Source organism: Anoplopoma fimbria, chromosome 4 (genome assembly GCF_027596085.1).
Source record: "Anoplopoma fimbria isolate UVic2021 breed Golden Eagle Sablefish chromosome 4, Afim_UVic_2022, whole genome shotgun sequence".
Lineage (NCBI taxonomy): Eukaryota > Metazoa > Chordata > Actinopteri > Perciformes > Anoplopomatidae > Anoplopoma > Anoplopoma fimbria.
The window spans coordinates 22,097,005-22,110,916 of NC_072452.1; the positions used below are offsets into that span (position 1 = coordinate 22,097,005).

Here is a 13,912-nt window from a genome sequence, read left to right on the forward strand (position 1 = left end):
TAATGCAAGTTCATAGAAGCTAATACCAAAACTGAGTGAGGTGTGTTCAATCGATACAGAAATGAGTTAAAAATAAACGTGAACTGATGCAAAACGATCAGAGACCTTGATTATTAGACTTATCGAGCTGAATAAACAGGTTCCACTACGCTCCATGTCAATTTAATATCCCAAATATGATCATTACTAGGATACTAGATTGGATGTAAATGTATTCATTATGAAGGCCAAGCAATGGTCAACCTTTTCTCAGGCTGAAGTTAGAAAAAGTAAGTTATGCTCAGTTTTGAATAAATTGAATTAATCATAGGATTGTAAATGAATGGCAAGATATCAAGATTAGTTTCAGATAAGGGATCAGAGAAATGTCTTACTGAACAAGAAAAAAAAGATCAAAATCGATACAAATCATCATGTGTTTGTTTGTGTCGCAGGAGATTTTGGCATCTTGGCACACATGGCATGTACCTTTGTTGCTGAACCACAACCTACTAATCAACAGCTGTATAGTGCGAGCATGGATCGACCGGACTCCCTTGAGCACCTCATTAATAAAACCTCTCAGGCAATCTCACAAAAGTTGCATTAATTGGCTGTTGGAATTAAAGCAAAATGGATCCACAGGACTTTTAGTTCAATAAAACACTGTATTGCTGCCACAGTAGTCAGTAAAAGGTTAGTTTTCCAGGGATAGACACTTAACTTGAGAAAAAGTAGTGCAAATTCAAATGCATTCTTTCTGCTGAATGCTTTGTGATTCGAGCACAATTGATTGGAATGGAACATGATGTTTTTCCAAGAAAGCTGCTTTTAAATAAAAATAGGGCCATCTTGCATTCAAGTACTTGACATAGATGTCATAACACATTTAACCAATTTTCTCTGCAGACGAGGAAAGAGGTTTATTGTGTGAGAGAAAAATCAGAATGTAACTCAACCACTTGCTTCCCAGAGGGTCTTCAAGGGTTTAATTCATTAATCCTAATAATACTGATTCTGTTTGAGATGGTAAATTGAATTATAAATAACTGTTGTGTTTATTAACTACATTTTTATTGTTAGTATATTTATTTATAGATTTTTGTGTGATTGTATGTTTTTTCTAAGCTTAAGAATCAATCTAGAAACCGTTGCTGAAAAGAGGAGACAGGGCAGTGATCTTATCATCAGGAGGGTCTTTTGTTTGGGCCAATACAGTATATAGAAATATCTCCTGATGCCATTGAGACTGATAGAAAATAGATGGCATGGCATCGAGCTCACATCTCATCTCATACACCTTTTTGGGTAAATTGCTTGTGAGCTTTGAGAAGATGGAACTGGTTGAGATCTCCAATCAGAGCTGCCGACTCCGCTGCAGGAGTCAGATAGGTTGCAGTAAAAGAGTAGGTGCAGCGTGTGGAGGCTTGTAATTAAAGAGTATGTAAGCGCAGGTGTAATCAGTGCTGTGAATTGGTATAAAGAGGTTGGCTGAGGCTGAGCAGAAGTAGCAGTTTGGTCCTCTGTAGGATTTTCATGGACCTAATTCAACTAAACATCTGTGATGGGAGGAACTCACGGCCCGCCAGAACTTCAATAACCCAGCCTAGTTTCCTCAAACAGCCAAGTGAGTTTTCTAGACAGCTCAGCACAGCATAATTACATTGGTAAAATATTTGTATAAAACATAAGCAGAGTGATAAGAATGTGGAAAGAATAATATGCAGGGAAATGATATGAATGTTCTTAGCAATTTGGTTTGGATTTTGTGAATGCAGGCATAGAAAGTACAGTATGTGGACTAAAGCCAGCATTGTTTCAGATCATTTTTCAGAGTTGTTCAGCGATTCAAATAGGTGTGTTTCTGTGTCTATTGGTGTTTTTTTCCCAGTGTTAGAGGAACCGTTGACCAATTAATACTGAATAAGTGGGATAAACTAGATTAACATTTTTAAAAAGGTGACATAAGAACTGTGGATGAGATGGACATACCTGTAAAGGTTGTTGAGATAACAACTCTTTAATGAGCATATTTTTTGAGTGTCATGGAAACTGATAACTGCTCGTAGCCAACAGCCTTGCAACTTTCCTGTTAACTATTAATAACTTTGTCAGGATGCATACTTCACTCACTATTGAATAATCTGATAACCAGCCAAAGGGAATTGTAAATGATCAAACTTTTTGCAACATTAAAGTACTTCAGGACAGGATTGTCCTTGAGATCCTTGACTTTGTGTTGATTGTTGTTTCTAAAAGGGTTTGAACAAATTGAGTAAATAGAGTGGTGTTTAAATTGAGTTAGAAAAGATTGAGTTATTAAAGGTACAATACATGACCTGAGCACACGCTGTGAGAGCGCTAACACAAAAGCATTTTTGTCGGGAGGAGAATATCACTTTTGATAAACATCAAAGAATGAATGTTATCTCCACTAAGTGCTGAATTTCTGCTTTTGATGAGTGCTGTTTAGCAAATGGAGCTCATCACTTCTCATTTCACTCTTAAGCCTAAAGCTCTAAAAAAGATGTGACACCACAGCTTGCAGTGTATTAGCTTCTTATAGATTTTTCTGCCAGGTGTATTCTCTGCATATCTACCTACCTTACCCATCTCTACTGTGAAAAAGTGACTGCTGTCCGTCAATTACTCCGGGGTGTCAGAGAGCCAAGTTCATGAAAGGCCTATCTTTCCCACCAGCTCGGATAGGGCTCAATAATGGTGACCCCTCAGTTAAAGGCCCCTGATCTAAGAAAAACCTTGTGCCAGTGAATCCCCCCTGTGACTGTGAGTATTGGAGAGAAAGCACATCCTGCATTGCTGCAGACTTCCATTAATGGTATTGCAGTTTCAACCGGTCACTAATAGAGGTCAATAAAGCCTTGTAACTGATTTAGATCCCAACTTATGGTAGAATGAATGAATAAGCCATGAGTCAAATTCTATTTAATTACAAATCTGTTTGGAAAAAAAAGAGAAACATTTAGAATTCCATGGATGAGTGCAAAAAATATAATGTTGAATTAAAAATAATGGAAAGTTATACTTCATATAAGTGATTAAATTCCAAACAAATAATGGCTGATAACAGTAGGATTGGAATAGTTAGAATAAGCACTGCTTTTACTTTAGCTACATTCATGAATAAATAAATAAATAAATATAATATACAAATATGAATTACTTTAAAGTGCATGTGGGTGCCATTGATAATTTAATACATTTAAAATATATATGACAGCAGTAGAGGCAAAACAGGCATATATATTTTAAAACAGTTGCAATTTAACAGTTGTATCAGTCGGGCTGATGACCTGTTTTCATAATATCAGCAGTCAGATGTTTGAATTTATTATGTGATAAAGTTAAAGTAACATTGAAATAAAAGTCAGAGCGTCTTTATCTTCAGTAATGTGTCAGAATCCTTCACATCTGATGAATCAAAAGTGTTAAAAAATTCAACAGAAACACATAAACTGATCTCCTGCTAAGATTTTGATCCCATTTGATCGGATTATTATTTTCTTTTTTTTTATAAATGTCCCAAGCAGAGTCAAAAAAAGAGAAACCTGAACAAAGACACAGGATTAAAACTTGGAAAATGTCTCACTGTCTCTTTAAAGTGGTTTTAAAGCTTTTAAGTAAAACATTTTTGGATTAAGGGGGATTTGTTGGCAGTAATGGAATATGATATTCACAACTTTGCATTTTTATTATCACCTGAAACTAAGAACTGTTGTGTTTTGTTAAGCTTTGTGTAAGGTGTTGATTGCTTTTAGTTTTCAGTCTAACAGTTCAGGCTTTGTTACATCATCAGACCTGCAGAAGCAACTGAGTAATTAAAAGGCGCATCTAGTGTTTCTTATCTCTACACCTCTACCTACTGCTAATGGTGGTTTTATAGCAGAAACTTGAAACTATAAATATTGCCTCTAGCGTTCTTTCAAGACACATACATTGTATTTATACAGTTTAGCCCAATATCACAAATCACAAAGATGCCTCAGGACGCTTTACAATCTGTACAACATACAACATTCTCTGTCCTTGGACTTTTAATGTTGCACAGAAAATCCTTTAATGGGGGAAAAAAGAAAGAAAAACATCACAGGGAGTGACTGAAGAGAGATCCCTCCCTCTTTGAAGTTACTCCGCTCTAACATATTGATATTCAACGGCATTAAATGATAAAATTAATGCATTGATTCAATTATTGAAAGCATTTTAAAAAGCTTTGGTAGCATCCAGTATTCTGCTTGAAGACATAAATAAACGTTCTTCCTTCTTTCACAGTAAATCTGCATCTTCCATCAGGTCCCTAACAGCCTTATTAGCTACAGAGAACCATGAAACTCTACTTTTCCTTCTAAACAGGAAAAAGTGTGTTCTCTACCTTTTGAAAACGCGTCACTTACACACTCCACCAGTGTGCATGGGTAAACTCAATTCCTGCGTGCAAATTGTAATTTTCCCTTTTACCCCGGACGGCGGCGGAAAATGAAAGAAGCGAGTCGGTCGGTGGGACTTTTTTCCACTCAAAACTCGTTTCAGACAAGATGTGAGAGAAGTTTCATTCTGATGTTTTCCTGAGTGTCAGGAGAGCCACTGCCAGGAGAATGCGACACAGCAGGGCTGACAGCTCCATCATAAAGCTCCCCAGCCAGTCGTCAATCACTCAGCAAGGCTCCTGTCGGCCATGGCGCTCTAGAAGATGGGCAGGCGTGCAGACTCGCACACAAACACCATGGCAGGAGACCATTTCACCATCACAGTACTGGGAGATTTCCAACTAGCTGTTCCATGCCGGTCATCACCACTGGAGTGTGAGAACTGACCAGGTAACCGTGATCAACAAACACTCCAAATAACACACATGATGCTGTGCCCCTGTTTATCACATACAAACACTCACCATGACGTACCACACACACACACACACACACACACACACACACACACACACACACACACACACACACACACACACACACACACACACACACACACACACACACACACACACACACACACACACACACACACACACACACACAATGACAAATGTGCTCACACCATGATGAAAGCCTCCTCTCCCAGCTGTGATGACTGTCCCACCTGAGCTGCATGCCTCTTAGTAGACACGTGGGAGTAATCCAACAGTTTTATCCAGAAGCTGAAGTTCAACGCATTACATGTACATCACATAGCCGGTGAAAAAGTACTTTTCAAGGGTAAAACTAAAGTAAAAACTGCTGGTGCTGTTATTAAAAAAAAAAGATCTGGGACAAAAATTAAGAAGCATAATGGATCTCCAGGGAGAACCACTATGTTTGCATGCTTTTTATTTCTACCACAAAGGAGGTATAATATTAAGAGGGCACTCATTTTCTACTTTTTTTTGTGCATTTTATTTGATCTATTATTTACTGCAAGGATTCTAAACGATATGATTAAAATTAAGGCAGTTTAGTTGACAAGGAACAAGTTTTTTATAAGAATAATGGGCAATAGATCACATATATATGAAATATTAATTATTTCTGAGTGGTCTGATGATATATATATATATTTATATATATGTATGTATATATATATATAATATATATATATACGAAATCGGCATATTGCATTGTATTGGAATGTGTTTGGTCTTTCTATTTAATAAAGTGATGCGCAATCACCAATCTCAACAAGAATTCTATGAACTTCAAAGAGTTAATTGGCATGGCGAATCATTTTTGCTACATGTTGCAATATTTATTTAGACACAGATAAAAAATGATCTCTTTGGGAACGCATATAAAATGTATGTATGTATTTAGATCAAGAACAGCTTCAGTTCATCGTTCCAATCGAGCACTTGAAAGCTCCACTTGAGAGCTCCATGTCTAACATAATATGGCTGCAGGGTCAGATTATAAACACAAAGTCTGTCGTTGAATATTATCAGTCACATTAGAGAAGTTGGAGGCATTTTTGCATGAAAATGACTGAAAAGATGAGTCAGGTTTAGAGTTTCTCTATGTGTTACTTTGCTGTTTCCCAACCATCCTTAACAAAATCATGAAGATCCAAGGATGCCGCCAACACACGAGTATCCATACAACAACTCAGGAACTCTGGAAAATGAGACGATGCAGCCCTGATCAAGGATTCTGGTTCGTTACTGTGCATCAAGGTGATCTCAACCACTGTAGATCCACTTGGTATGGCTCCACCTCTGGCATTGACCTCTTCTCTGTATAAATATGACATCCAAGGTCCTGAGGGTCAGTTTTGTAGCGGGGGCTCAGCACACCACATCCTGCCGCATGCAGCTATCTTTTTCTGGCTTACATGCTGGGCATTATTGCATCACCTCCCAGCAAGGCCCCATGGGTAAAGGCTCGGCCCAGGAGCATAAGGTCTTAATGTTAACCCCACCAACATGACTGTGTGGGTTACAGCGGCACACAACCCCCCCCACCAGGAAAGGTGGTAATTCTCAGAAGGGTATTGCTGGATCATTCTCAAAAAAGACGTGAGAGGGCAATAATGAATGACTGCACATGTACACCGCATCAGTAATGTATGTGTTATGCATCATTAATGTATACAAACAGCCAGAGCTACCGTTTGAAAGATGATGCTGCCAGGCAGAAGTAAACATTAGGACCATTATTGTTGCATTTTACCCATCAGAAATACTTACATTTCAAATTATGTTTTCAAAATGAATGCAGCTTTCCAGAGTGGGAAAATAAATGTATTTTTCCAGCAGCAGAAGTGGTTGGTGTATTTGATGATTCAACCAAGACTTTCATTAATTTACCCCAAAAAACGATTTGTTTTCTGCTAAAGTGGCTGGGAGAGTGGACAAACTTTGCAGCTACACTACAAATTAGATACAACTTTATTGATTACTGTGGGTAAAGTGGGGTCATGGCAACAAAGAAAGAGCTATAGATTTGATAAACAAAGCAAGAGCAGACATAGCATACTGCAGATAATATATAATCATAACAAAAAATGTACATCTTGAAGATAATAGTGCACATTGCAGAAAGTATTGCAGTGTGTTCATCAACAAGAGGCAGACAATGCAGGGAGGCTGACCGGCAATAAAGGCACACGGCCAATACACAAAGTGCAGGTGTAGAATCCAAAAGGGACGTTTTGATGAGTCAGTGTGTGTGTGTGTGTGTGTGTGTGTGTGTGTGTGTGTGTGTGTGTGTGTGTGTGTGTGTGTGTGTGTGTGTGTGTGTGTGTGTGTGTGTGTATAAGAAAAAAAACTGCTGAATGATCCTCCACACACTGTACAAGCTTACAGTAGAGAAACCTCTCAGGGAAATCAAAAGTTTCCCTAAAAGAAACTCCAATCTGAATGTCATCTACTCTTCTAAATAATAACTCAAATTATTAAATATTATTGTCATTCTCAGATGGACAGCACTCTGAATCCATGTTTCCCAGAATTACTCTTTCAGCTGTTTCTTAATTGAGTTTTAGAAAATTCAGTCCGCAGTGGTGGCAGGGTGATAAGCTGGTCCTTGAAGACTTCACCCACACTATAAATGTGAAATTCATAGTCTGCAGTAGAAAAGGTCATCTGGAAGTTTCGGTATCAATTATTACCAAAAGTCACAGGTCTCATGAGATTCTCTCTGTTTCCGTAAACACAACACTTGGTTTAATAAGACCTGTAAGATCATTGCAATTAACCTTGGGGGTAATCTTTTGGAAGAATGATAATGAACTGTCTGTCAAATGTAATGAAGATGGGGAGCCATAGACATCGACACAATGTGGTTTATTCACATTCAACTCATTAGCACCAGAAAACAGGCTCATTCACACAAACGCAATCCTCAATACACCTTTGCCCTCTCCATGCGGTCTCTGTTTCAGCATTCACATGGCAGGTTCACCATACTGACAGCAACTACTGACAATCTCAAATTAACTAGCAGTAAGTGTATTACACAACTCTACTCAGACAGTTATTAAGACTAACTTAAAGTACAGGCTTTCAGTGAAACAGATGTGATGTTATGGGTCCAACGTGGGTGAAAAATAAATACATATAGCAGTGCGACTGGGAGACGTGTGAGAACATTGCTGCAGTTTCTAGTCTGGTAGGATCATTTTGTCGGAATCAAAGCAGTGATACAGAGCTTGAATAATGACTTCTCTGTTTCCAAAAACCAAATACATCAAAATAACACTGCTTCTATTAGTTGAATGCGCAATTCACGGGGTCAACAATGATTAACTTTTGTTTAAATTCAGAAGTCCTTTGGGCTTAAATGAAAGAGAACGAGACGGAATAGATATTGACAGACACGGCTGCCAGTGCCACTGTCAGAGATTGTTATTTGTTATTTCTGATTGGTTGTCAATCATGGCAGTCCTTACGTAATATGAGCCCGCCAGAGGGCTGAGAGCCGAGGAGAGTGGCGTTGTGCTGCAAACACGGCTGCTATTTCTGGAAACAGTGATGGACAATGACTGATAACTCTCAATGTGAAGTATTCTGCAAGCTGGCAGCCCCACAGGTCAGGTTTGCAGCATGGCCAGGAAGGAGTGGAGCGATGGCGGAAAGCTACTCAAACTCACCTGGGTTTAAGGTTAGGTTAGGCCCACATCCTTTATTTGTAAGTTAGGTAAATTGTTGCCTGTTAGAAGCTGGTACAGCCATAAGGAAGTACACATGAAGTAAGATGTAACAATAATGGAGTTCATGCATTTGATTTTATAGCAGTAATCTTGTTTTGTGAGATATTGTGCATTTGTAGGAGTGGCTAAAAACGACACTAAACCAGCACAGGGAACGACTGGTCCCTGTGCTTCGTTGTGTCTTCATTAATAAGGAGTGCCATCCACAGCTTTTCACAGAGACACTCTGTTTTGTGTCTGCTGGGGAGGGACCCTTTAGGAAAGGCCCTTTGTGTCCCAGGAATAACAACACAATATGTTTTCCAATGACTTTCATTTGCTGCATCCGTAGTGCCAGGAGATGTTTCCTGTTATAGAAATATACCAATGCACAGGTAGTGATATGTTTAAAGTGACAAGAATCCCCAACAATGATTCATTTGGAAGCAGAACCAAGGCAGAAATGGGTTCAAGGCTTGAGCCCTTTCTCAGACAAAGAAAAGAGTGCAAAAACTCACATTTGAAATCAACAGAATAGCCAAAGAAATAGACGTCACATTGAGGCAAATTCTGTTTGACTTAAAGATTTCTCTCAAAGATCAGAGCTGTTTGAACAAATCCCTTTGACCAAGGACAATAACTATGGTATCAACATACCAAACCACCCTGCCAGCACAACAAAGGTCAGTAAATCGTACAAAAGCAAATCTAGCTGTCTTTAAGTTGAGCAAGAATCTAAATCTCCCGTCTGCGAGCTATGTAGTGGCAGATGGTCTTTAAAGAAATATCAGAAATGCTTCATTTCGGCTGGATGGTTTTGTAGTTGTCTTGTTTGGTTAACAGCAGCTCTGTTACACAGTAGGGAGTGCGATACATGTTGTGTTCCTGTTTGTAAAGATAAGATAAGATAAGACGGAGACTTTAGCAGGGAAGCTAAAAAGGTTGTTCAAAGTTCAAAGTGTTTTGTAGCAAGCTGCTGTCCAGCTCAGTGCAACTGTCTGATCTGCCATTGATATAACACTGAAGTTTCTGCTTAATGAAGGATTTGATTTGCTGTATCTAAATATGGTCTCCATCTACATAGACAGATAGCAGAGATTAAAGATTTAGATTAAAAAAATGCAAAAACAAGGGGATCAAACCAAAAAGCATATTTGTGGTTTCTAATTTTTTCCTCAAACAAAGGCCAAGTGATTTACACAGCAGATATGTTGTAGTGGACAATAGTGCAACAATTTCAGTTTGTCTTTTAAAGGTGGAAAGATTGAATAGTTAGAAACCTACTGCCGTGGTTTGCACTGAACAGCATGATGATGAATTCATTAATAAAACAGTGCATTCCATCTTTGTGTCTGTCTCTTACCATTCACTTGAAGGGTGTGAGTCTGAAAGAGTTTCTCGTATCCATCAGCATGACAGGTGTAGTTTCCCATGTGGGTCGTGGTCACCTTGGTGATGTACAGCGAGCCGTCATCGCCAAAGTCCTACCAGCGAGAAAAAGAAGAGAAAAAAAAAGTCTTAATGACTCACAGAAAGAACTGGCGATCTCTTTGAAACAGTGATGTAAGAAGGCATTTGAAGCTGGAAATGAACGGTTTTAATATGAATGCAAAAAAAAGCCTGAAGTGTGCAGATGACAAGATAAACACGTTCCATATCACAGACAATGGAACATTTTTACAATCGTTCAAAAAGACACATTGTAGAGCAATGTCCATCAATCTAAGTCAGAAGTTAAAACCATTTGGTGCCACAGAAAACAAATGAGGGAAAAGTCAAAGTCACAGTTAAGAAAAATCGTTTTCTGGTACGTGTCATTTTTCCAATCAGAGGAAAGTGATCTGATGAAAATGGACTCAGGCTATGATTGATTAGCATATAAATTACACAGTGTTGGCTGCTTTCAAAACAAAAACAGGCTAATATAGTGCTGCTGACATGCGGTCGATCGAAATAACTTCTACTGCTCATTTAAAACGCCATTGTCCCTGGAAAGGACAACATGCATATCCCACAAATACACAAAAGGTGTTACTAATGAAGAGACAACTAAAACGTGATTTATTCATGCTGTGTTGTGATTATTAACCATTGTGCCTCACTTTCAAAAAGTTGCTCTTATGTCCTTAGAGGACAAAAAAGTCTGTCAAAAAACTGCAATACAATTATTATTATTATTATTATTATTATTATTATTATTATTATTATTATTATTATTATTATCTAAATCCGCTTACACTGTGTTAAATCTTTAACTGACTTCATACCTGATCAAAACCTTTTTGTTTATTATGTTTACATAACTGTTCTATGATAAAAAAGGATTCAACAAAAATGTACCCATTCAAATTATATCGAGGCTTAAAGTAAGACATAATTGAGGGTGAAAAATATTCTGATGTAAAAATATTTAATAATAATTGTGGATAATTAGCAAAAACATTCATTTTGATAGATTTTATCAACCACATAATACTGCAGCAATGTCTCTACATTGAAAGCCTGATATAATTGAATGCATAATTTGATGCTATAATGGGTGTGGGATCAAAAATTATGGTTTTAATGGGTTTGAATGGAGACAATTTGAGTGTCCATATTTTGGCTACACGGTTTATTATGGACTTGTTATAGGAGCTGAGGTCGACCTTCCTTTCACAGCCTTGCCAAAATGTATACCATATGCAGTAACGCAGCCAAAGTGATAAAAAAATACATGTAAAAATAAAAAGCCCAAACATGGCCCTAGTGAGGCACAAGGATTAAGCAAGTGAACACAAAGAAAACGGTGCTGGACATGAAAAGAGAGCAAACAGAAGAATTAGTTATTCAGCTGTAGCACAGATAGAAGCCCCCAAAGCTAATGAGCCCATCAACGGTGCGGCGCAGTGATGAATCCGTCTGGCGAAGAGTAAATGTGTGCCACAGTTTTAAGATCACACTGCAGTAAAAAGCCATCTTGGCAATGGAAAGTCATCATAATGAGTTTTTGGATCATATAGAGTGTTACTGTGGTATTAAAGTGAAGAAAAAGAGGGTTTTATGATCGTTTCTCACGAAAAGTCAACCTCTTTTGTTGATCTTTTATTCCTACTCACAAACTTAAGAAAGATAAAAGCTTTTTTTTTTAATCAAATTTCCTCTGTCTTAAAATATTCAAAGAGCTGTCTTGAGTTGGTTAAAATCATCCTGTGGGGGTCTTACAAGGCTACAGGATGGAGACAGAGATCAGCATGAACCTTTTGAGACATGTTTCAGAACTACCGTAGAATATAGCATTGAACATGATGAATAATTTGTTATTTTTAGCAATATGTGATTGAGAAATTCAGATAAGCTTATTCAGAATAAGATAGCATGTATTTAGTTTGCAATCACTTTTCATGCTTTTTTATCTGCACTTGCCATTGTGGTCTTTATTAATTTCATTTTAGCTAATTTCACTTCTGTTTATAGATTTATATAGTACGTTAGATTTTTGATGTCACATGTTATTTGCTAAAGGAGATGTGGAAGATTTCACACATGTAAGATTTACTGATTTAAAAACATCTCTACATTAGCACAGTAATGTATTGCCAAGAAAATGGGGCAGATTGTCGTCCCTGCTACGAGTGTGTACAATGTATCAATGTATGCTATTACTTGAGAGTACTCTGAAAGGGTACTCTTATTTATTTCACATAAATATCAAAGATAAAACTATACTGGAAATACAATTCGTCTCTGAAGATTACATTTTCTCTTTAAATTGAAGAAAAAACTTGAATTTATATCAAAATGATACAACTTTCATTTTTAGCAGATTTACTAAATCAAGTGACTATAAATCTTCAGGTACAACTTTTAAAATATCTGCCTGTGCTCACAATAAAAAGTTTTCACCCGTTTCCGATGCACAGCGGCTTTTCGGACATGAATGTGCTCTAACAGCCTTCTCTGGAGTTTTCTTTAGTTCCCACTAACTTGATGAAGGCCAAGTGCCAAAACGTGTTCCTTCCTGATGGCTGCCGTGCATTAAAAAAACATGCAGATATTTTTTAGTGGCGTGAACTTTGTTCTTAAGAAAGTCTCTCAGTCTGCCCTCATGCTCCTCGTTGCTCATTTATGAACACAGCATTCTTTTCATGAAAAGATTCAGCCCTCATTAACGGCCTTCTTTCATAAGAGTTCACAACAAGAGAAGTGCATTTTTTCTAATTAACTAGCTTTTAACATTTTGATCACATCTCTGCCTCCTGTTTTACACCTTGGCATTTAGCTTCTCCTTAAATGTCTGCAGACAAGCGAGGAGAGCCGGCCGTGGTGTTTACAGGCACACGGTGTGTTTATCAGTTCGTCCCGGTGTGCTCCCATCTAACTCACGAGCCCGGTAACGGCTCCAGCAGAGTGAAGCATCAGAGCTTCACAATATGAGGGGAAATCGATGGCGCGTTTTGGCCCCTTGGGCTGAGAGCATATTGTGTCACCTTCTTAAATGAAAAATGAATGGGGGGAGAAATGAAACTCAGAGGGGTGGAACGGGCAACGGCGGAGGCTGTCGACATGATTCCTCCACCTCATCTCGCCGCCCTCACCTCAGCTATCAGCTGCACCCAGCACCCGAGCTCTCTGCAGACAAAGCAGGCCAGTGTTCGACGACTCAGAGAGGAGGGTGACAAGGGCGGGTAGAGGTGGATTTACAAATAGGCCATGGCCCTCAAGAAACTGTAATTAATAAAGCTGTCAGTGCCAGGTCGCCCTCTGAAAGGACAATAAAGAGCCGCCTCATCGCATAGCTAACCTCTAATAGTGACGAGGCGTTTCAGGAATGGGCCCTCTGAAGTTGGCCCTTATATAACTTTTTGAGAGGAACACAATTAGTTGGGTGAAAATACCCGGAGGTGTGTGTGAAAGAGAGGAACATGTTTACCCAGAATGGAAGTATATTGAGGCAACACAGCTAAAAAATGGTGGGTTGTTTGACATTCAAGTGCAGGCTCACTCAAATAAAAAAACATTTTTCACATTTTTTCACTTGTCTCTGTTGGTATTTAACCAGACAGATCGTTTCAGTTTTGCGTGCCAATGTTTTGATATTTCTGTGGCTAACATTTCAGCCTCCATCCAAATATAATGAAACTGAATGTAATTGTTATTCTTTTTTGGTGCTCACAGCTATGAGAAACGACATTTAAAAAAGACTCAGCAAGCATGTGTTTTTTTTTTTTTCGAGAAACGATATTTCCCATTACTCCGCATGCATCATCCACAGCCCTCACTGTCAAAACACTTCTGCTGGAATCACTTTTTACCAAAG

At 38.3% G+C, this 13,912-nt stretch overlaps 1 protein-coding gene across 1 annotated transcript in view; it reads right to left on the reverse strand.

Moving 5' to 3' along the window:
* The window catches only part of fstl5 (follistatin-like 5), a 166,292-nt gene that overhangs the window by 34,789 nt on the left and 117,591 nt on the right, over window positions 1-13,912 (reverse strand). Inside the window, exon 11 of the mRNA XM_054597138.1 lies at window positions 9,977-10,097. Coding sequence (XP_054453113.1) covers window positions 9,977-10,097 — 121 coding nt within the window. The remainder of the gene's footprint in view (window positions 1-9,976; window positions 10,098-13,912) is intronic.